This window comes from Bubalus kerabau, chromosome 17 (assembly GCF_029407905.1).
Source record: "Bubalus kerabau isolate K-KA32 ecotype Philippines breed swamp buffalo chromosome 17, PCC_UOA_SB_1v2, whole genome shotgun sequence".
Lineage (NCBI taxonomy): Eukaryota > Metazoa > Chordata > Mammalia > Artiodactyla > Bovidae > Bubalus > Bubalus kerabau.
In genome coordinates, this window is record NC_073640.1 from 68,396,172 (window position 1) to 68,418,663 (window position 22,492).

General features: G+C 48.0%; 1 protein-coding gene and 2 pseudogenes across 1 annotated transcript; all 3 read right to left on the reverse strand.

Moving 5' to 3' along the window:
• Positions 1-3,880: 3,880 nt before the first annotated feature.
• Positions 3,881-7,414, reverse strand: LOC129632306 (zinc finger and SCAN domain-containing protein 5B-like; annotated as a pseudogene).
• A 1,355-nt stretch (positions 7,415-8,769) lies between these two features.
• LOC129632299 (protein FAM32A-like) lies at positions 8,770-10,029 on the reverse strand (annotated as a pseudogene).
• A 7,742-nt stretch (positions 10,030-17,771) lies between these two features.
• On the reverse strand, positions 17,772-22,267 carry LOC129632256 (zinc finger and SCAN domain-containing protein 5B-like). Its single transcript, XM_055553758.1, has 5 exons — positions 22,211-22,267; positions 20,988-21,494; positions 20,502-20,708; positions 19,219-19,369; positions 17,772-18,856 (listed from the first exon to the last, which is right to left on the reverse strand). The coding sequence occupies exons 2-5, from the start codon at positions 21,369-21,371 to the stop codon at positions 18,333-18,335; spliced, it is 1,266 nt and encodes a 421-aa protein (XP_055409733.1). The 5' UTR covers positions 21,372-21,494; positions 22,211-22,267; the 3' UTR covers positions 17,772-18,332.
• Positions 22,268-22,492: the final 225 nt, after the last annotated feature.

Consider the following 22,492-nt stretch of genomic DNA (forward strand, 5'->3'; position numbering starts at 1 on the left):
TTCTTCAAGGTAGCACTCTTTCATCCCACCTGGCTCTCCTCCAGCAGAAATGAAGAGAGGTCATTTGAAGCAGAATGGAGAAAATGAAGTATTTCTTTTAAAGAATCAGCGTTTTCTTCTATTAATTAGCCTGGGAATTTGTTGGGGGCGGCAAACTGAAGGATGATATTGTAATAGATATTGGTGTCTGGCTGCTCGCACTTAAAAGCCAATACAGAGGCCAGGTTGGGGGAAAGGAAAGTTAGCTTTATTTTCGATGCCAGCAACTGTTGAAAGTGAAAGTGAAGTTGCTCAGTCATGTCCAACTCTTTGCGACCCTGTGGACTCTAGCCTACTAGGCTCCACCGTCCATGGCATTTTCCAGGCAAGAGTACTGGACTGGGTTGGCATTTCCTTCTCCAACAACTGTGGAGGGCGGGGCACTGTGGCCACTGCTGAGTTTTCCAAATTTGCTGACTCACTGAGGGCAACGCTTTCACAGCATCGTGTCTGAGGATTTGAAATAGCTCAACTGGAATTCCATCACCTCCACTAGCTTTGTTCATAGTGATTCTTCCTAAGGCCCTCTTGACTTCACATTCCAGGATGCCTGGCTCTAGGTGAGTGATCACAGCTTAGGGATTATCTACGCTCCCAGAATCCACTGAAAGAGATTCAGAACCACACTTAACAAGGAGCATTTTCTGTGCTGCCAGCCTCACAGGAAACCTGATGTTGGCTGAGAAGTTCCCATCAAGCAACCAAGCTAAGAGCTTGGACTGTGGGGGCTCTGGGACGTTGATGACGGAGAAGGTTGGCACTGGACAATGATCTCCACCCCACCCATCCAAGCATGGTGATGCTGGCTACCCAGCTGCATGCCACCATAGGACCGAGTCACTAACTCTGCTGAATTTCATGGTTTTGAATACTCACCAGGACCTTTCAGAAGTTCAGGTGCTTGAGACGGAAGCGTTTTTGTTTCTCCCCTGTCTTCCAGCAGGTCCTTTCCAAGTTCTCCCTGGGCGTCTGACCCTCCAGCTCACCTGTTTCAGGAACAGTCTCTGGCGGGAGAGCTCTCTGGCCCTGAGAAGGGACAAACAAGCAGAGTCAATAACCCTTCTACCTCAGTCCATGGAAAACTGTTTCCTGTTTCCCCATCTGCCTCGTATCGTGATCTAAGACTCCAGCTTTCTTCATGTCATTTTAGGGCATATGCCCTGACTTCTTCTGGTCCGCCCATCACCCTGATTGATAATCATCTCCTGATACCCAAGACTGTCCTGGATCTATTCAGACCGTATCTTGCAATCAAATCAGGACATCACACTGGCACTCGGACTTCTCTATGCATAGGTCTCTCCAAATCATACCCACTTCTGCCTGACCCTGACTCTGGAAGTAAAGAACTCTAGGTCTAGCTCACTTGACTCCATCATTGTTGGAGACTTTGCATGCATGCATCTTTGTAATGGTGGTTACCCGGTACATAGGAAAATGATGACCAGTATTCTTGGTCTCTACTCCATGCAAGTCAGTAGTATCCCCTGCCCATACCCACGGAGTAGGCAATTGCACTCCAGTACTCTTGCCTGGAGAATCCCATGGACAGAGGAGCCTGGTAGGCTCGGTCAATGGGATAATGAAGAGTTCGACATGACTGAGCGACTTCACTTTTACTTTTCACTTTCATGCATTGGAGAAGGAAATGGCAACCCACTCCAGTGTTCTTACCTTGAGAATCCCAGGGACAGTGGGGCCTGGTGGGCTGCCGGCTATAGAGTCACACAGAGTTGGACACGACTGAACCGACTTACCAGCAGCAGCAGCAGCAGCCCATACCCAACCTTATTTGAACAAATCAACCGTCTTCCATTCATTCTTCAATGTCCGAAAGTGAAAGTGTTAGTCGTTCAGTCATGTCTGACACTTTGCAACCCCAGGGACTATAGCCGCCAGGTTCCTCTGTTCATGGGATTCTCCAGGCAAGAACACTGGAGTCGGTAGCCATTCCCTTCTCCAGGGGATTTTCCTGGCCCAGGGATCGAACCCAGGTCTCCTGCATTGTCAGCAGATTCTTCACCATCTGAGCCTCCAGGGAAGCCCAATGTCTACTAGGGGGCAAAATGAGTCCACTTTGGAGTCACTCCTTCAGTTGCAAGGAATGATCATATTCTGAAATATGACGTGCCCTTGGGCAAAGTGGCCGTGGGTAAATCAGCTGTCAGTGCATTTACCTGCAGCAAACTGAACCTAGCATCATGTCAGGAAGACAGGATTCCTTTCTCCCCACTCCTAAGACTAGAGGCTTTCATGGCAGAGGGACAAAGATGGATTAGCTTCATTCTCACACTGACTAGAAAAAATGCTTAGGAACTGATTGCATCCACTGGAATTCCTGGAAGCAATGCGTCCATTCCTGTCCTTTGCCGAACCTCCCCATTCCTCAAACAGCCACACCCACCTGACTCCCTTCTACCTGTTTCCATGCTCTCACTTGCTCCCGAGACAGGTCCGTGGCTCCTTCCAGATTCTGCAGCTCTTGGATTCCCTCCTGGCCATGCTCTGGAGGTATGACCTTTGTGGGGGGTTGGGGCTCCCCGCATGGGCCTCTCTGATCATCCATGTCACTGGCCTTGGCTTCAACCATCTCAATGTCTGGATCGCACACAAGATATTCTGCCCTTGTATGCAGACTATGGTTTGTGAGGGGAGAAATCAATCAAGATCAGTCTCTATAAGACCTGGAATGTAGCTCTCAGGCATCCAATGGCATTGACGATAGAAGCTCCCATTTGGTGTAAAAGATCGACAGCCTTCGAGTTGAGACAACCAAAGAATCTCCCAAATTGCCCAACTGTGAACTTCTCTCACCTGTTTGGGAATCACTGATACAAATCCAAACCCACAGGTCCTATCTTGTGATTCCTGCAGCTTGCAATTGTCTCCTCCTCCTACACCCATCATTAAGGTCCTACTCACCCAGTTCTTGGGTTTCTGCTTATTTCTCAGCACGTCCTCCAGGGCTTTGCAACTCTGCACCCCACTTTCTTTGAGCAGGACCTGGTACTCCAGGGGCATGCAGAACATGTACTGCTCCAGCAGCAGCCTGTCCATCATCTGCTCCTTGGTGTGAAGATCTGGCCTCAGCCACAGATGGCAGAGTTCACGGAGTCTCCTCAGATCCTCGACGGGGTCGGACTCCTCTGAGCTGCTAAATGTTCTGAACCGGACGTGCAAGGTTTCCTGGTCACAGTCTGAGTCTTCCATGAGTGTGTCCTAGGATGGCACGGACGCCAGTGACTCTGCCCCAGGGCTGTCTGTGATGTGTCCACAACCCGGAAAAAATGTCTGGTCCTCAGGCGTATTGATGGAGGAAATTTCCAGTAGGACTCTGAGCAAATGCTTCTAGAAGTGGGTGCCCAGTTGATGCCTATGGAAATGAATTTCCTCTGCTTTCCCTCCGCATTAAAGTCACTGTTTAGTAGTCTAGGGACTGGATGGAGGAGCCTGGTGGGCTACAGTCCATGGGGTCACTAAGAGTCAGACACTACCGAGCGACTTCACTCCTACTTTTTCCTTTCATGCATTGGAGAAGGAAATGGCAACCCACTCCAGTGTTCTTGCCTGGAGAATCCCAGGGATGGGGGAGCCTGGTGGGCTGCCGTCTATGGGGTCGCACAGAGTCGGACACGACTGAATCGACTTAGCAGCAGCAGCAGCAGGAGGGGAAAAGAATGACACTTATCAATTTAAGAAGCCTTCTTTATCTAAATACCTAAGGAAGCAGTATCCAAACTAGTATAAGGGGAACATATCTCAACATAATAATGGCCACATTGAAAAAACTATGGCTATCACCTACCTGTAGCAAAGTCTTAGAAGAGAAAACACACAGCTCTTTGATCAAAATGTGTTTGTTTATTTGAAATTTAAATTTCACTGGTGATCCTGTATTTAATCTAGCCATCCTGCTAGGAGCATCCTATTTTAAAAGGAAATCACACCTGACAAGAAGGCAATCAGCAGTGCCTCACTCTGATGATGAGGTACTGATAACCAGTGAGACACAGCTTCATTGGAAGAAAAAGAACAACACAAAGCGAAAACATGTAAGAAAACCAGAGTCTAACATCGTAAGGCAATTCTCCTCCAACTGAAAATACACAAATGAAAAAGAAAACTATAGTCTATAGCAAAGTAGCAAACAAAATCCAAAGGGAAAAATGTCATCACTCAAGTATCTTAATTCACACAAATATCCTAATTTACGCGAGTGGAACCCCACTGGGTTCCACGATCCTCCTAAGCCCTCCCCTGTCATCCCACTTTGTATCACACAGGTGACAAATCATTCCCAATTTTCTCATTAAAACAGAAAAGACCTGGACCTGAGGGCAGGGTCCTGAGCCAGTCATCTGGAATGGATTTTCCAGTGGCGTTTGAAAGTCCCCAGCTGACGGAAGGCACCGTGACACTCAGGGCACACGTAGGGCTTGAGCCCAGAGTGGGTGCGTAGGTGAACGTTGAGGTTCCCTAGGTGGCCGAAAGCTCTGTCACACTGCTCACAGCGGAAAGGCTTCTCCTGGGTGTGGGTCCTCTTGTGAGCGTGCAGCGTGGAGTTGTGGGCGAACTTCTTGAGGCAGATACCACAGCTGTAGGGCTTCTCACCAGTGTGGATCCGCTGGTGAACCCACAGGTCTGAAGGCTGTATGAACCCTTTGGCACAGACGTCACATTGAAAGGGCCTCTCTCCTGTGTGTGTCCTCTGGTGCAAGGTAAGCTGAGATTGACAAGGAAAGCTCTTTTTGCACACCTTGCATTCAGATGGTGCCCGTCCCAGGGTTTCTGCTCCCTCAGGAAGACTGGTGGGTCGCATGGTGCCAAATGCACTAAAGGAATGGGACCCAAGCTGTCCTGAGAACTCTCCTTGGTCCAGACACGTGGCTGCCTCTTGACCCACGTCTTGGCAAGTGGGACTGCTCTCCCGCTTCCTTTTCACATGTCTGCGATTCTTCAGAGGACCTCGTCTGGATCCACTCGGAGTGAAAACATCTCTCTCTGGAACACAAGAGCAAAGGGTTCAGAGCCACATTTGAAGTATCACTTCCTTCCGGGGGACTCTCTCCTCTCTCTCTGCCCTCCCAGAATCTGCTGAAAGAAGACATTCAGCACCATATTTATCAAGGAGCATTTTCCATGGTGCCAGCCTCATTGGAACCATCCATAATCTTGGCTACAGACTTCCTAGCAACCAAACTACCTAAGAGTCTAGCTGATGAAACACTCTGGAATGTTGACGATGGAGAAGGTTGGCATTGGAGAACCAACTCCTACCCCACAACAACAAGGGATGGAAATGCTGGGTACCCCTTCCTGGACATGAATGGAGGCAGTCAGTACCTCCTGTGGTCTCCAAGTTTTTAATACTCACCACGATTCTGCAGAAGTTCACGCTCTTGAGATGAAAGGGTTCTTGTCACTCCTGTGTCTTCCCACAGGTCCTTCTCCAAGTTCTCCTTGGAGGGCGTCTGACCCTCCAGTTCACCTCTTTCAGGAATGGTCTCTGGCGGGAGAGCTTTCTGGTCCTGACAAGGGGCAACCAAGCAGAGTCAATCCCACTGCCTTAGCCCACGGCAAGCTCTGTCTCCTCTTTCCCCACCCGCCTCGTACCCTGATCTCACACTCCAGCTTTCTGAATATCAGTTTGGGGGAGATGCCCTGACTGCTTCCCATCACCCTGATTGGCAATCCTCTTCTGATTCCCATGTCAGTCCTTGATCTATACCGACCACCTCTGGCAAACAAGTCCAGACTTCACAGCTGGCACTGCCAATTATCTTTGCACCTATCTCTCCACCTCATCTCACAGTCTCCAGGCCCTGAATCTGAAAGCAGAGGATTCTGGCTCTAGGGCTCCTGACTTCACCACTTGCTGATACCTTGCCTGGATTTGTCTTCGTCATGGAAGGTGGCCTGGGGCATAATAAGATGATAAGCAGTATAGCTGTTATACTACACAGCTCATTCTATACTATATAGCTCTATTCATGAGAAATCAGTAGCATCTCCTCCCCTGATTCACATTTCAAAAAACTCCACTCTCTCCAGACATACTCCAAAATCTGAGCGGGAAAATGACTCCAATGGGGAACTTGTTATGCAATTCAAGGTGTTTACACTATCCCCCAATATTAAGTGCCTCCGACGAAATCCATCATGGGTGAGACCGCTGTGAGTGCATTTATGCCTGATGAACTGACCCAGCAGCATCCCGTGGAAACAGGACTCATCTGCCCTCATGCTTAGGGCCACAAGCTTTCATGGTGAAGGACTATGAAACATGGACTGTCTTCATTCTCATACTGTCTGGAAAACGGCCGGGAACGGAATGCATCCATGGCAATTCCTGGAGGCAGAGGGTCCATTCCTGTCCTTTGCCCAGTTCTCTCAATTACTTCCGCAGCCACCCCCACCCGACCCCCTTCTACCTGCTCCCAGACTGGAGGTCAGGACATCACACTCACCTGCCCCCTCGACAGGTCCTTGGCTCCTGGCAGATGCTGCCCGTCTTGGCTTTCCTGCTGGCCCTCGTCTGGAGGGATGACACTGACTGTAGGCTGGGGCTCCCTGGCTCGGTCTCCCTCACTGTGCCCCTCACTGACCTCAGACCCTAACATCTCAACACCCGAGACGGGCATCAAAACATCCTCGCCTTGGACACGCACTACAGCCTGTGAGGAAAAATTCAAATACGATCAGTCTCCCTTCACAAGATCCAAAAAGGTATTCATTGCGTATCCCACCCTAGGAGCCCACCTCCTGTGAATGACATTTGAAAGACCAACACCCTCCAAGTGAGGATCAACAGAAACATCTCCAGTGATGCCACAGGCAAGTGCTCACCCCTCTGGGAATCACTGATTTAGAGCCATGCCCTGTGATCCTTCTGCTTCATCTCCCAGCTCCCAGCCCCTCATCCCACCGTTCCCTGTCTCACAGGGTCACTAGGGTCCTACTCACCCATTTCGTCAGTTTCTTACAAGTTCCTTACAAGTCTCGGCACCACTACTCTTGACTAAGACCTGGATCTCAGGCGGCATGCACATCACGAACTGCTCCAGCACCATCTCCTCCTTGGTGTCAAGATCCGGCCTCAGCCACAGCCCGCAGAGTTCACGGAGCCTCCTCAGAGCCTTGATGGGGTCGGATTCGTCTGAGCTGATAAACGTTCTGAAGCGAACGCGCAACTCTTCCAGGTCTGAGTCGCGGTTTTCCCTTCGGGTGTCTTGGCCTGGCGCAGACGCCGGCGACTCTGCTCCGGGGCTGTCCGCGACGGGGCCACGACCCCTTGTCTGGTTCTCAGCCATACCGACTGTAGAGCTTTTCAGTAGGACTCTGGGCAAATGCCTCTAGAAGTTGGTGCCCAACTGACCCCGATCGAAAGGAATTTCCTCTTGCTTTTCCTCAGGAATAGATTCAGTGTTCAGAAATAGCGGGCAAAAAAGAAAAAAGAATGCAGCCAATTAGTTTTATTTTCATCCACCCTACCATCCCTCATCCCAGTACTGGGCAGTATTCCCCCCTCAGAATTTCACACCAGGGACAAGAATCCATTCTCTTACTCCTCCAACATCCATCTTATACTACAAGAAACTGTGTGGTCACAACTGTCCACAGGGCGGTGCTTAAAAGCCCTTGTTGAAAAAATGAACCACCCCACACCACACCATGGAGTGTGGAAACAATCTCATCTCACAGAAGATTCCACAAATGAACCACGGTTTATGTGTGGCTGGAGGGACATGGGTGGATTTCACACGGTCTCTGAGCGAATGCAAGGGGAACAGAAAGCCAGGACTTACTGAAACCCACTTCCACGGGCCCTGACTCTCTAGCGTTCTCTTTAGACACTTCCCATCAATCACCTCCTTGAAGCCTTCTCGCCTCGGTCCTCCTCAGTTGGGGACTCGCTCTCCAACTCGGCTGGCGGAGACACGTCTCTCTTTCGCGCTGGAGAAACGCCGGCCCTCTCGGCCTGTTACCCGATCGGCGCATGGATTCGGTGAGGGCGGGGCGAAACGTTCTAGATAATCCCTCTTTTCTTAATCACAGGGATTCGATTGCCCACGGAAACTCGCTCAGGAAAAACCACGATTTGCTAAAGAGGCCTCCATAGTGATTTAGCGACAGGTTCTGTGTATTTTGTTTGTTCCGTTTTTGGCCAAGCAGAGAGGCAGGTATGGTCTCAGTTCCCAGACGGCGGAAGGAAACCACGCCCCCCCGCCGCGGGAGCGCTGAGTCTCACCCAATGGGCCGCGCGGGAAATCCCTCGGTTTCCTTTTGGATTTCATTGATTTTGGACTTCGGGGACTGCACTTTGGGGTGAACGGACTGGTTTCAATGATCTCGTGAATTTTTGGTCTCACTGCCTGGAGGGTCTGACGGTGTCAGAGACATGGTGGTGGGAGCCAGATCGGTTTGACTCCTCTTGTCTTTTCTGTTCATGTGAGATATTCTTCAAAGGCTTTTCTAAAATCAGCTGATGAGCTAAGGTGTGAGCAGACCCGATTTCTAAGTAGCCTTTTTGAAGAGTAGAAGTTGTACACCAATAGGAAAGAAGAATGACCCCTATCACTTTCAGAAGCCTTCCTTTTTCAAAACACCTCGGGAAGAAATCCCCGAACAAGTATGGAGTGAGTGAATCTACCTCAGCATAATAACAGCCATGTAGGCAAAACCACGGCCATCACCTATTCCCTGTACAAAAGTCTTAGAAACTATGAGACACATTTGACAGAAATGTGTTTATTTACATTTAAATTCCACTGGAGAGCTTGGCCTCTGTGCCAGGTCCTGCAGGTTTACAGAGAAGTCCTGCCTAACAGGAAGGCAGTCAACAGTAGGCTCAGTTTCATGATGAAATACTGATAACTAATGAGACATGCTTTCAGTAAAAGAATAACAAAAGAAAGCAAAAACTCTTTGAAACAGGGTACACTAAAGTAGAAAACAAAATCCCAAGGGAACAATAAGCCATCACTCAAATATCCTCCTCATTCATGTAAAGGGAACCCCCTGGACCCAATATCCTCCGAAGCTCTTCCCATGTCATCCACCCTTTGTGTTGCAGAAGTGACAAATCATTGTGAATTTCCTTCTTGAAGCAGAAAGGACTTGGCCCGAGGGCAGGGTCCTGGGCCAGTGGTTCGGAATGGGTTTCCTGGTGGGATTTGACAGACCTCAGGGAGCAGAAGACTGGTGACACTCGGGGCACATGTAGGGCTCGAGCCCAGAGTGTGACCACTGAGGTTCCCACTGTGGTCGAAAGCTTTTTCACAGTGCTCACAGCAGAAAGGCTTCTCTTGGGTGTGGGTCCTCTGGTGAGCCTGCAGCGTGGAGTCATGGTGGAACTTCTTCGGGCAGAGATCACTGCTGTAGGGCTACTTGCCCATGTGGGTCTCCTGGTGAACACACAGGTCCCGAGGCTGCATGAACCACTGGACATGGATGTTGCTTTTTTCTCTTTGTAATTTAAAGGGCCGTCTCTGTTTAATGCACTTCCAGAATAAAGGCCCATTACTTTGATAAGCACGGGCTCAGCAGAAGACTCACAGAATATGTGTACAAGAATGTTTCCAAAGGCTCCAGAGATGACCCCAACTCTGCTTCCTGCTTCCCCTGGACAATACTCCATCTCCTGGGTGGGGCGGTTACTTGGTCCAGCTGACTTTAGGAATGTCATAGTGCTCTGTGAGCATGTCCAGGTGTCTGTTGAAGTCCTCCACTCTCTGCTTGTGAGTTTTGGATGCTTTCTTCAGCATCCTCTCCATTTGTGCTTCTCCTGCACCTTCTCAAAGGCCACCTAGGCTGGAGTGCGCTTGTCGAGGTGGCGCCTCAGCTCCTCTTCCTGGTTCTTCTGGATTTTTCCCATCGGTTCCAGGAGTTTTGCCTTGTCTCTGTCCTTTTTCTCCTTCTGCTTGGTCACGCCAAGTTCGGTGACTCTTTTCAGCTTCCGGGGTCCATTTGGACCTGCTCGTAGGCGTCCATGCTGCCCATCTTTGGATTCGGATTTCTAAATGGACAAAAGTCACGGGGCGTCAGGTTTCTCAAATGGAAATTGGGACAATATCGTTCTGTATTGTAGATCTGAGAGGGTCTCTCTGTGCGTGTTAACACAAATGAACACAGACGAACATGTCTGCTTAGCCCAGGGGGCGAAGGTTCAGAAAGCCTTGAGGAAGAAATGCAGCACACCACACCACAGCATGGAGGGTGGCAACGTCTATAAATCAGGGTGATTTATAAACCTGTAAATCAGATGGAGGCAGGAGGGGGACCTGAAAGACCTCTTATTTAAATGTCTTTTCTGCAAGAGAAGGATCCGTGCCCGTTATATTTCCAAAGTTCCATTTACATGTTTCAAGTCCGTTTCTCCCCCCTCACAGAGAGCTCAGCACCCAACCGTAGTTAATATGGAGTTTAAGGGAGATCCACTGCTTTCACAAGGCCTTTGAGATGATGCAAGGTGAGTAGAAAACCCATCCTTCTGAAACCCACCACCTCCTTCTGTGCTGATTCCCAAACCTTCTCCTTAGACGTTCTCACTCATCACTTACCTCCATTGAGCCCTCTTGCCCTAAGCCTCCTCAAGTCAGTGACTGGCTATCAGAGTGTGTCTGGGGCTGAAACTCTGTATTTATAGAGCCAGGGGAAATGGCAAGGGTCCCTGCTTGTTACCCCATCAGCACAGCGATTGTGTAAGGGCAGGTCAAGCCATTTATATGACCTCACTTTAGATAATCCAATTTATCCATGGATCCAGTTTCACACGGACACTCCACCAGAAAAAAAGCACAGTATATCAAAGAGGCCTCCATATTGGTTTTGCGGTAGACTTCTCTGATAGGTCAGGGGGTAAAGAATCCTCCTGCAATGCAGGAGATGCTAGAGTAATTCCTGGGTCAGGAAGATCTGCTGGAGAAGGGATAGGCTACCCACTTCAGTGTTCTTGGGCTTCCCTTGTGGCTCAGCTGGGAAAGAAGTAAAGTGAAAATCTTTTAGATGTCCGACCCTTTGTGACCCTGTGGATATACAGTCCATGGAATTCTCCGGACCAGAAGACTGGAGTGGGTAGCCGTTCCCTTCTTCAAGGGATCTTCCCAACCCAGGGAGCGAAGCCAGGTCTCCCGCATTGCAGGCAGATTCTTCTTTTTTTTTTTTTTTAATTTTTTTTTCTAGTTTAATTTTATTTTATTTTTAAACTTTACAATATTGTATTAGTTTTGCCAAATATCGAAATGAATCCAACACAGGTATACCTGTGTTCCCCATCCCGAGCCCTCCTCCCTCCTCCCTCCCCACACCCTCCCTCTGAGTCATCCCAGTGCACCAGCCCCAAGCATCCAGTATCATGCATCGAACCTGGACTGGTGACTCGTTTCATACATGATATTATACATGTTTCAATGCCATTCTCCCAAATCTCCCCACCCTCTCCCTCTCCCACAGAGTCCATAAGACTGATCTATACATCAGTGCCTCTTTTACTGTCTCGTACCACCAGGGAAGCCCGTGCACTTTTTGGAGGTAAGATTGGTTTTCCTGATCTAGCAAATACTTTTCTCATTTACCTGGAGAGTTGGAAGGAGTCAAAGCATAGGTATCTGAAAATTTTAACCAGTTTGGTTCACCTATGCATCCCTGGTGGCTCAGTGGTAAAGAATCTACCTGCCAATGCAGAAGACATGGGTTCACTCTCTGGGTTCGGAAGATCTCTCGCAGAAGGAAATGGACAACACACTGCAGTAATCTTGCCTGGAAAATTCGATGGACAGAAGAACCTGGTGAGCCATGGAATAGCAGAGTCGAACACAACTCAGCGACTAAACAACCCTTTTTAAAATTCCACATGTAAAGATCTCGGACGAAGTCTGAATCTGGAATGTTCTGCAGGGAACGTGCCACTTTTGGGGTCACAGTCTGGCTTTTCAGTAAGTACACTTCGGTGCGGCACAGACACCAGTGGTTCTGATTACAGCCTGTCTAGGACTATTCCATGACCCCACAAAAAATGTACATTCTTTAGCCGTAGAGACTGAGGAATTTACTAGCAAAATGTTGAGCACATGCTTCTAGAAGCCCATGACAATTCACCCCTATGTAAAGGGTTTTCCTCTACCTTTCATCAGCAATGTATTCACTGTTCAGAAGAATGGGGGCAAAAGATAAATGAACAGAACTAGTTCCATTTTATTCTACCCTTCCGTCTCCTCTACATTGCTCACCCCAATACCAAATACCATTCTCTCACTGGTACAATCTTTCATATTGAATGGACCTTAGTCCATCCATCATTCTTCTGACATCCACCTTTATGGGAAAAAAAGGTTGAAATGTCTGAACGGCTCCCTAGATTTTGATTCTGTCGTCTGGGACTATGTTGTCCTTTGCTGTACTTTCAAGAAATTTGCACTGTGTGAGACTCCTCAAATGGACATGAACAGCAATGACAGGTTTTATATGATTCGGTCAAGACAAGCCACCAGGCAAGGCTCTCCGTCATGATTCTTCTGGGGGAAAAAAATACGAGGAAGCTTATTTAAACACTGAATTCTATGTAGTATAGTGACGTTGGAAACATTAAGCACAGATTGTCCACACCAAACATTTACTTGCTGTCACCAGGGTATTTATTTGCTCCAAGGAAGGGACACACAAAAGGATCCAAAGAGAATCAAGTTCCTGATCACATACTTGTTATGGTCATGAAACACACAACATACAATTTTGACTCTTTTCCAAAGTGTACGATCTTGTTCCATCAAGTTCGTTCACAATGTTGTGCAGCTGTCAATGTTGTCTACTTCCAAGCTTTCTCATCACCCCAAGAACAAAATGTGAATCATGAAAAGTCCCTCCCCATTCTCTGCCCACTTCCCCCCTTACCCTTGGCAATCCGTTCATCTACTTCTTGCATCTATGGGTTCAGTTCAGGTCAGTTCAGTTCAGTCGCTCAGTCGTGTCCAACTCTTTGAGACGGCATGAAATGCAGCACGTCAGGCCACCCTGTCCATCAGCAGCTCCCGGAGTTTACTCAAACTCACATCCATTGAGTCAGAGATGCGATCCAACCATCTCATCCTCTGTCATCCCCTTCCCCTCCTGCCTTCCATCTTTCCCAGCATCAGGCTCTTTTCAAATGAGTCAGTTCTTTGCATCAGGTGGCCAAAGTATTGGAGTTTCAGCTTCAGCTAAAATATTTTCCAATGATATTCAGGACTGATTTCCTTTAAGATTGACTGGTTGGATCCCCTTGCAGCCCAAAGGACACTCAAGAGTCTTCCCCAACACCAAGGTTCAAAAGCATCAGTTTCTTGCCTCTCAGCTTTCTTTAAGTCCAACTCTCACATCCATACATGACTACTGGAAAAACCATAGCTTTGACTAGCTGGACCTTTGTTGGCCAAGTAATGTCTCTGTTTTTTACTGCACTGTCGAGATTGGTCATAACTTCTTTCCAGGGAGCAAGAGTCTTAATTTCATGGCTGTAGTCACCATCTGCAGTGAGTTTGGAGCTCCCCCGCCCCAAAAATAAATTATCTCACTGTTTCCCCATCTATTTGCCATGAAGGGATGGGACTGGATACCATGATCTTAGTTTCCTGAACGTTGAATTTTAAGCCAACTTTTTCACTCTCATCTTTCACTTTCATCAAGGGACTCCTTGGTTCTTCTTTGCTTTCTGCCAAAAGTGTCGTGTCATCTGTGTATCTGAGGTTATTGATATTTCTCCTGCAAATCTTGATTCCAGCTTGTGTTTCATCCAGCCCAGCTTGTCTCATGATGTACTCTGCATATAAGTTACATAAGCAGGGTGACAGTATACAGTCTTGATGTACTCCTTTCCCAATTTGGAATCAGTCCATTGTTCCAAGTCCAGTTCTAACTGTTGCTTCCTGACCTGCATACAGATTTCTCAGGAGGCAGCTCAGGAAATCTGGTATTCGTGTCTAACAATTTTTCACAGTTTCTTCTGATCCACACAGACAAAGGCTTTGGCATAGTCAATAAATCAGAAGTAGATGTTTCTCTGGAACGCTCTTGCTTTTTCAATGATCCAATTGATGTTGGCAATTTGATCTCTGGTTCCTCTGCCTTTTTAAAATCCAGCTTGAACATCTGAAAGTTCATGGTTCATGTACTGTTGAAGACCAGCTTGGAGAATTTTGAGCATTATTTTGCCAGCATGTGAGATGAGTGCAATTGTGCAGTAGTTTTAACATTCTTTGGCATTGCCTTTCTTTGGGATTGGAATGATAACTGACCTTTTCCAGTCCTGCGGCCACTGCTGTGTTTTCCAAATTTGCTGACTTATTGAGTGCAACACTTTCACAGCATCATGTCTGAGGATTTGAAATAGCTCAACTGGAATCCCATCACGTCCACTAGCTTTGTTCATAGTGATTCTTCCTAAGGCCCACTTGACTTCACATTTCAGGATGTCTGGCTCTAGGTGAGTGATCACACCTTCGGGATTATCTGGGTCATGATCTTCTTTTTAGTGTAGTTCTGTGTATTCTTGGCACCTCTTCTTAATATCTTCTGCTTCTCTTGGGTCCATACCAGTTCTGTCCTTTATTGTGCCCATCCTTGCATGAAATATTCCCTTGGCAAATCCAAATCCTTTCTCACACCCTCGGAGGGCACCACTCCTCACACTCTCTACCTTCTCCTCCACTCCCCAGCCACCTGGCACACCTGACCACACCAAGCCCAGCTGGCTTTGCGGTCTAGTTTGTAGGGTTTTACTCTGCTGTTTGGAAAGTCCTTCCCCTGACACCCTCAGGCTGTCTTCAGATCTCCACACAATCAGTGGTTCTTTGGAGACGGACAGGCCTGGCTGTTGCTTTATCACCCGGCATCTCACTCCATCACCACGTTTCCTCAATAGCAGTTTCTCAGCGTCGGTATGTATTTTATTTTTAAATCCATTCAGTTTTGGCTGTGCTGGGTCTTTGTTGCTGCTCAGGGCGCAGGGCTCCTCTCCCGTCGTGGGCACGGGCTTCTCGCTGCAGTGACCTCTCTTGTGTGGAGCCCGGGCTCTCGGGGCTCTGGGCTTTAGGAGTGGCGGCTCCCAGGCTTGGTGGTTGTGTCGCATGGCCTTAGTTGCTCCTGAGCCCTGGGACCTTCTCGGGTCAGGGATGGAACTCGTGTCCTCTCATTGGCAGGCACAGCCTTTACCTCCGAGCCCCCGGGGAAGCCCTGTTATTCACTTTTCTTAACTAGTACTTAACTGGGTCTGTGTTTTGAAGTCTTATTCATATTTCATTGTATTAATTTCTTGTGTTGATTCTTCGATAATGGTTCTAATACCCCTGTTTCTGAAGAGACCCAGGCTTTATATTCTATATTGTTTCTTTGAATTAGTTGCCTCCATCTTGGGCCTGTAAGTTAACATCCTTTGAGATAGAAGGAGGCAACAGAGGATGAGATGGTTGGATGGCATCACTGACTCAATGGACACGAGTTCTAGCAAACTCCTGGGAGACAGTGAAAGACAGGGAAGCCTGGAGTGCTGCAGTGCATGGAGTTGCAAAGTGAAAGAAAGTGAAGTGGCTCTTTGTGACCCCATGGACTGTAGCCAACCAGGTTCCTCCGTCCATGGGATTCTCCAGGCAAGAATACTGCAGTGAGTTGCCATTCTCTTCTCTCGGGGATCTTCCCCACCGAGGGAGCAAACTCACATCTCCTGATTTGGCAGGCGGATTCTTTACCACTGAGCCTCCTGGGAAACCATGAGAGAAGCTCACACAATTCTGAGAATTAACCCAAGAAATGAAAACAAATGTACCCTGGACCTGAAGGTTAACTGTATTGACAACAATCAAGATGACACTGATCAGACCAGTGATGACCAGTTTCAAGATGATTGTCAGAGCTGACTGCGCTGTTTCTGCCTGTAGCCCCCGCCCTCCATCTATAAAAGCTGTTGCTCATTAATTGTCTGGGGTGGGAGGTGGGGGGAGTCAGCCATTGGACAGACGTCTGCCCCGCCTCCACAGTTGTTGGATAAGGAAATGGCAACCGAGTCCAGTACTCTTGCCAGGAAAATGCCGTGGACAGAGGACCCTGGTAGGCTACAGTCCACGGGGTCGCAAAGAGTTGGACATGACTGAGCGACTTCACTTTCACTTTCAACAGTTGCTGGCATCCAGAATAAAGCTAACATTCCTTCCCCCCAACCTGGCCTCTGTATTGGCTTTTAAGTGTGAGCAGCCACACACCAATATCTATTACAATATCATCCTTGAGTTTGCCTCCCCCAGCAAATTCCCAGGCTAATTAATAGAAGAAAATGCTGTTTCTTTGAAAAGAAATACTTTTATTTACTCCATTCTGCTCCAAATGACCTCTCTTTCATTTCTGCTGGAGGAGAGCCAGGTGGTATGAAAGAGTGCTACCTTGAAGAATCTTTTCTAGCTGAGACACCCTAGAATCTCAATGTTCAAATGGGCATTAATACTACATTACCTAACAGTTCATAATTCCGAAAGAATACAGTTACTTTAAATGCTCAAGTGGTTACTCAGTAGCTTCAGTCATGTCCAACTCGTTGCAACCCAACAGACCATAGCCTGCCAGGCTCCTCTGTCCATGGGATTCTCCAGGCAAGAATACTGGAGTGGGTTGCCATTCCCTTCACCAGGGGATCTTCCTGATGAAGGGATCGAACCTGGGTCTTCTGTGCTGCAGGCGGATTCTTCACTGCTAAGCCACTGGGGAAGCCTTACAGAGGGATGATATCTCCACATAATAATGGACATGTAACAAACCGCAGCTATCATCTACTCCATATAAAAAAATCTTGGGGATAGGGTGGGATGATTTGAGAGAATGGCATTGAAACATGTAAAATATCATGTATGAAACGAGTTGCCAGTCCAGGTTCGATGCACGATACTGGATGCTTGGGGCTGGTGCACTGGGACGACCCAGAGGGATGGAATGGGGAGGGAAGAGGGAGGAGGGTTCAGGATGGGGAACACATGTATACCTGTGGCGGATTCATTTTGATATTTGGCAAAACTAATACAATTATGTAAAGTTTAAAAATAAAATAAAATTAAAAAAAATAGAATCGCAATGTTCAAATGGGCATTAATACTACATTACCTAACAGTTCATAATTCCAAAAGAATACAGGTACTTTAAATGCTCGAGTGCGTGCTTAGTCACTTCAGTCGTGTCCAACTCGTTGCAACCCAACAGACCATAGCCTGCCAGGCTCCTCTGTCCATGGGATTCTCCAGGCAAGAATTCTGGAGTGGGTTGCCATTCCCTTCTCCAGGGGATCTTCCTGATGAAGGGATCGAACCTGGGTCTTCTGTGCTGCAGGCAGATTCTTTACTGCTGAGTCACTGGGGAAGCCTTACAGAGGGATGATATCTCCACATAATAATGGGCATGTAAGAAACCGCTGCTATCATCTACTCCATATAAAAAAAGCCTTGGGGATGGGGTGGGATGATTTGGGAGAATGGCATTGAAACATGTATAATATCATATATGAAAAAGTAGCCAGTCCAGGTTCGGTGCATGATAGTGGATGCTTGGGGCTGGTGCACTGGGATGACCCAGAGGGATGGTATGGTGAAGGAGGAGAGAGGAGGGTTCAGGATGGGGACAACGTGTATACCTGTGGTGGATTCATGTTGATATATGGCAAAACCAATACATATTGTAAAGTTAAAAAATAAAATAATAAGAAAAAATTTTGGAAGGGGAAATACACAGGACACTTATTTGACAGAAATGTCTTCGTTTATTTGAAATTTAAATTTCACTGGTGATCCTCTTTTTCATCTGGCCACTCTGCTAAGAGCATCCTACTGTACAATTAAATCTTCCCTAATGGGGGGGGGGGGGACAATCAGCAGTGACCTCAATTTCACGAAGAAGTACTGAAAACTAATGAGACCTGCATTCACTGAATAAGAACAACACAAAGATGAAACTTATCACAAACACAGGCTACACTAAAGTAGAGAACAAAATCTGAAGGGAAAGATAAGTCATCACTCAAATATTCACCAAATTCAAGTGAATGGAACCCCATCGGGTTCCAGTATGATCGTAAGTTCTTCATATGTCACCCTTTCTTTGTATCACATAACTGACAAATAATCCCGAATTTCCTTCTGGGACTTGAGGGCAGGGTCCTGAGCCAGTCATCTGGACTGGATTTTCCGGTGGCGTTTGAAAGTCCCCAGTTGACGGAAGGCACTGTGACACTCGGGGCACACGTAGGGCTTGAGCCCAGAGTGGGTGCATCGGTGAACATTGAGGTTCCCTCAGTGGCTGAAAGCTCTGTCACTGTGCTCACAGCGGAAAGGCTTCTCCTGGGTGTGGGTCCTCTTGTGAGTGCGCAGGGTGGAGTCGTGGGTGAACTTCTTGAGGCAGAGATCACAGCTGTAGGGCTTCTCACCAGTGTGGATCCGCTCGTGAACCCGCAGATCTGAAAGCTGTATGAACCCTTTGGCACAGATGTCGCATTGAATGGGCCTCTCTGCTGTGTGTGTCCTCTGGTGCAGGGTAAGCTGAGACTGATAAGGAAAGCTCTTTTTGCACACCCTGCATTCAGAGGGTGCCCGTCCCCGGGTTTCTGGTCCCTCAGGAAGACTGATGGGTCCCACGGTCCCAGATGAACCAACAGAACGGGACCCAAGCTGTCCTGAGAACTCGCCTTGGTCCAAACACATGGCTGCTTCTTGACGCACGTCTTGGCAAGTCGGACTGCGGTCCCATTTCCTTTTGACATGTCTGCGATTCTTTAGAGGACCTCGTCTGGATCCACTCATAGTGGAAACGTCTCCCTCTGGAACACAGGAAGAAAGGGTTCAGGAGACACATTTTAAATATCAGTTTCTTCTTGAGGATTCTTCTGTCTCTCTATGCTCCCAGAATCTGCTGAAAGAAATTCAGCACCACATTTAACAAGGAGCATTTTCTGTGTGGCTGGCCTCACTGGAACTCTGATGTTGGCTGAGAAGTTCCCATCAAGCAACCAAGCTAAGAGCTTGGACTGTGGGACACTGGAACGTTGATGATGGAGAAGGTTGGCACTGGACAATGATCTCCACCCACCCATCCAAGCATGATGATGCTGGCTACCCAGCCCCATGCCACCATAGGAGGGAGTCACTAACTCTGCTGAATTCCACGGTTTTGAATACTCACCAGGACCCTTCAGCAGTTCAGGTTCTTGAGATTGAAGGGTTTTTGTCTCTCCCCTGTCTTCCAGCAGGTCCTTCTCCAAGTTCTCCCTGGGCGTCTGACCCTCCAGCTCACCTGTTTCAGGAACAGTCTCTGGTGAGAGAGCTCTCTGGTCCTGACAAGGGACAAACAAGCAGAGTCGAAGCCATTTACCTTAGTCCATGGAAAACTGTTTCCTGTTTCCCCATCTCCCTCGTATCTTGATCTAAGACTTCAACTTTCTTCATGTCATTGGATATGTAGGGGATATGCCCTGACTTCTTGTGGTCCACCCCATCACCCTGATTGATAATCATCTGCTGAAACTCAGACTGTCCTGGATCTATACAGACCGTATATTGCAATCCAATCAGGACATCACAGTTGGCACTCTGACTTCTCTATGCATAGGTCTCTCCAAATCATACCCATTCCTGCCTGCCCCTGACTCTGGGAGTAAAGAACTCTAGGTCCAGCTCTCTTGACTCCATCATTGTTGGAGACTTTGCCTGGATGCAACTTTGTGATGGTGGTTACCCAGTACATAGGAAGCTGATGACCAGTATTCTTGGTCTCTACTCCATGCAAGTCAATATCATCCCCTGCCTATACCCAACCTTATTTGAACAAATCAACTGCCTTCCATTCATTCTTCAATGTCTGAAAGGGAAAGTGTTAGTCACTCAGTCGTGTCTGACTCTCTGCAAACCCATGGACTATAGCTGCCAGATTCCTCTGTTCATGGGATTCTCCAGGCAAGAACACTAGAGTGGGTAGTCATTCCCTTCTCCAGGGGATCCTCCTGACCCAGGCATCGAACCCAGGTATCCTGCATTGTCGGCAGATTCTTCACCATATGAACCACCAGGGAAGCCCAATGTCTACTGGGGGGCAAAATGAGTCCACTTTTGAGTCACTCCATCAGTTGCAAGGAATGATCATATTCTGAAATATGACGTGTCCTTGGGCAAAGTGGCCTTGGGTAAATCAGCTGTCAGTGCATTTACCTGCAGCAAATTGAACCTAGCATCATATAAGGAAGACAGGATTCCCTTCTCCCCAGTCCTAAGACTAGAAGCTTTCATAGCAGAGGGACAGAGATGGATTATCTTCTTTATCACACTGATTAGGAAAAAATGCCTAGGAACTGAATGCATCCATGGGAATTCCTGGAAGCATTGGGTCCATTCCTGTTCTTTGCCAAATCTTCCCATTACTCCAGCAGCCACACCAACCTGCCTCTCTTCTACCTGCTTACAGGCTCTCACCTGCTCCCTAGACAGGTTCGTGGGTCCTGGCAGATTCTGCAGCTCTTGGCTTGCTTCCTGGCCATCCTCTGGAGATATAACCCTAACGGGGGTTTGGGGCTCCTCCCACGGGTCTCTCTCATCGTCCATGTCACCGGCCTTGGCTTCAACCATCTCAATATCGGGATCATGTACAAGATATTTCTGCCCTTGTATGCAGACTATGGTCTATGAGGGGAGAAATCATCAAGATCAGTCTGTATAAGACCTGGAATGTAGCTCTCAGGCATCCAATGGCATTGACAATAGAAGCTCCCGTTTGGTGTAAAAGATCTACATCCTTCGAGTTGAGACAGTCAGAAGTATCTCCCAAATTGCCCAATTGTGAAATTCTCTCACCTGTTTGGGAACCACTGATACAGAGCCAAACCCGCAGGTCCTATCTTGTGATCCCTGCAGCTTGCACGTGTCTCCTCCTCCCACACCCATCACTAAGGTCCTACTCACCCACTTCTTGTGTTTCTGCTTATTTCTCAGCACGTCCTCCAGGGCTTTGCAACTCTGCACCCCACTTTCTTTGAGCAGGACCTGGCACTCCAGGGGCATGCAGATCATGAACTGCTCCAGCACCAGCCTGTCCATCATCTGCTCCTTGGTGTGAAGATCTGGCCTCAGCCACAGATAGCAGAGATCACGGAGTCTCCTCAGATCCTCGATGGGGTCGGACTCCTCTGAGCTGCTAAATGTTCTGAACCGGACGTGCCAGGTTTCCTGGTCACAGTCTGAGTCTTCCATGAGTGTGTCTTGGGGTGGCACGGATGCCGGTGACTCTGCCCCAGGGCTGTCTGTCATGTGTCCACAACCCTGAAAAAATGGCTGGTCCTCAGCCATATTGATGGAGGAAATTTCCAGTAGGACTCTGAGCAAATGCTTCTAGAAGTGGGTGCCCAGTTGACGCCTATGGAAATGGATTTCCTCTGCTTTTCCTCAGCATTAAAGTCACTGGTGAGCAGTCTAGGGAGACAAAAAAAAGAGAAACAAATGGGTTTCATTTTTTCCCACCCTTCTGTCTCCCCTACATCCCAATATTGAACACCATTCCCCGACTCATTCAATATTTCATAAAACTGTCTGGTCAGAAATGACCATAGGGCTTCCTTGGTGGTCCAGTGGCTAGGAATCTGCCTGCCAATGCAGGGGGACATGGGTTTGATCCCTGATATAGGAAGACCCCGCCTGCCTCGAAGCCTGTGCACCACAATTCTTGAGCCTGAGGGGGGCAACTACTGAACCCGAGCTGTAGACTCCCAGCTCTGCCATGGGAGAAGCCACCACAATGAGAAGCCCATACCCCTCAGCTAGAGAGTAGTCCCCACTAGCTACGACTAGAGAAAGCCCTCACAGCAAAGAAGACCCAGCCCAGACAAAATGAATGAATTAAAAAACTTAAAATTAATAATAAACATATATGTAGTTTTTAAAAGGCCATAGGGTGCCGCTCAGAAACCCTTGAGGAAAACGAGCCACCTCAAAGCAACATTAGTGGAAACATTCTTCTCCCCTCGCAGAAGACCTGGATTAACCGTTGTTAACGTGGGGTTAGAGTAAGATCTCCTGTCACAAGGTCTCCTAGCTAATGTAGGATGAACAGAAAGTGAGACCTTTCTGAAACCCACCCGTGTGTCCTGATTTCTAGCCATCCTCCTTGGACGTGCCCACTCACCGCTTACCCCTTCCAGGTCCCTTGCCTTCAGCCTCCTCAGGTCAGGCACTGGCTCTTAAAGTGTGTCTGGAGCTGAAATGTCTGTATTTATAGAGAGTTGGGTGAAACTCCAGGGATTTCTGGCCATAACCTCATCATCCCAGTGATTGGATAAAGGGCATGGAAGGAACCACTTGGGATAATCTGGGTAGACTCCATTTCCTGTGGAGACTCCAACAGGAAGAACCATTAAAGAGGCCACGATATTGGTTTGGCAGTAAACTTTCTCTAATGTATTTTATTTACTGTA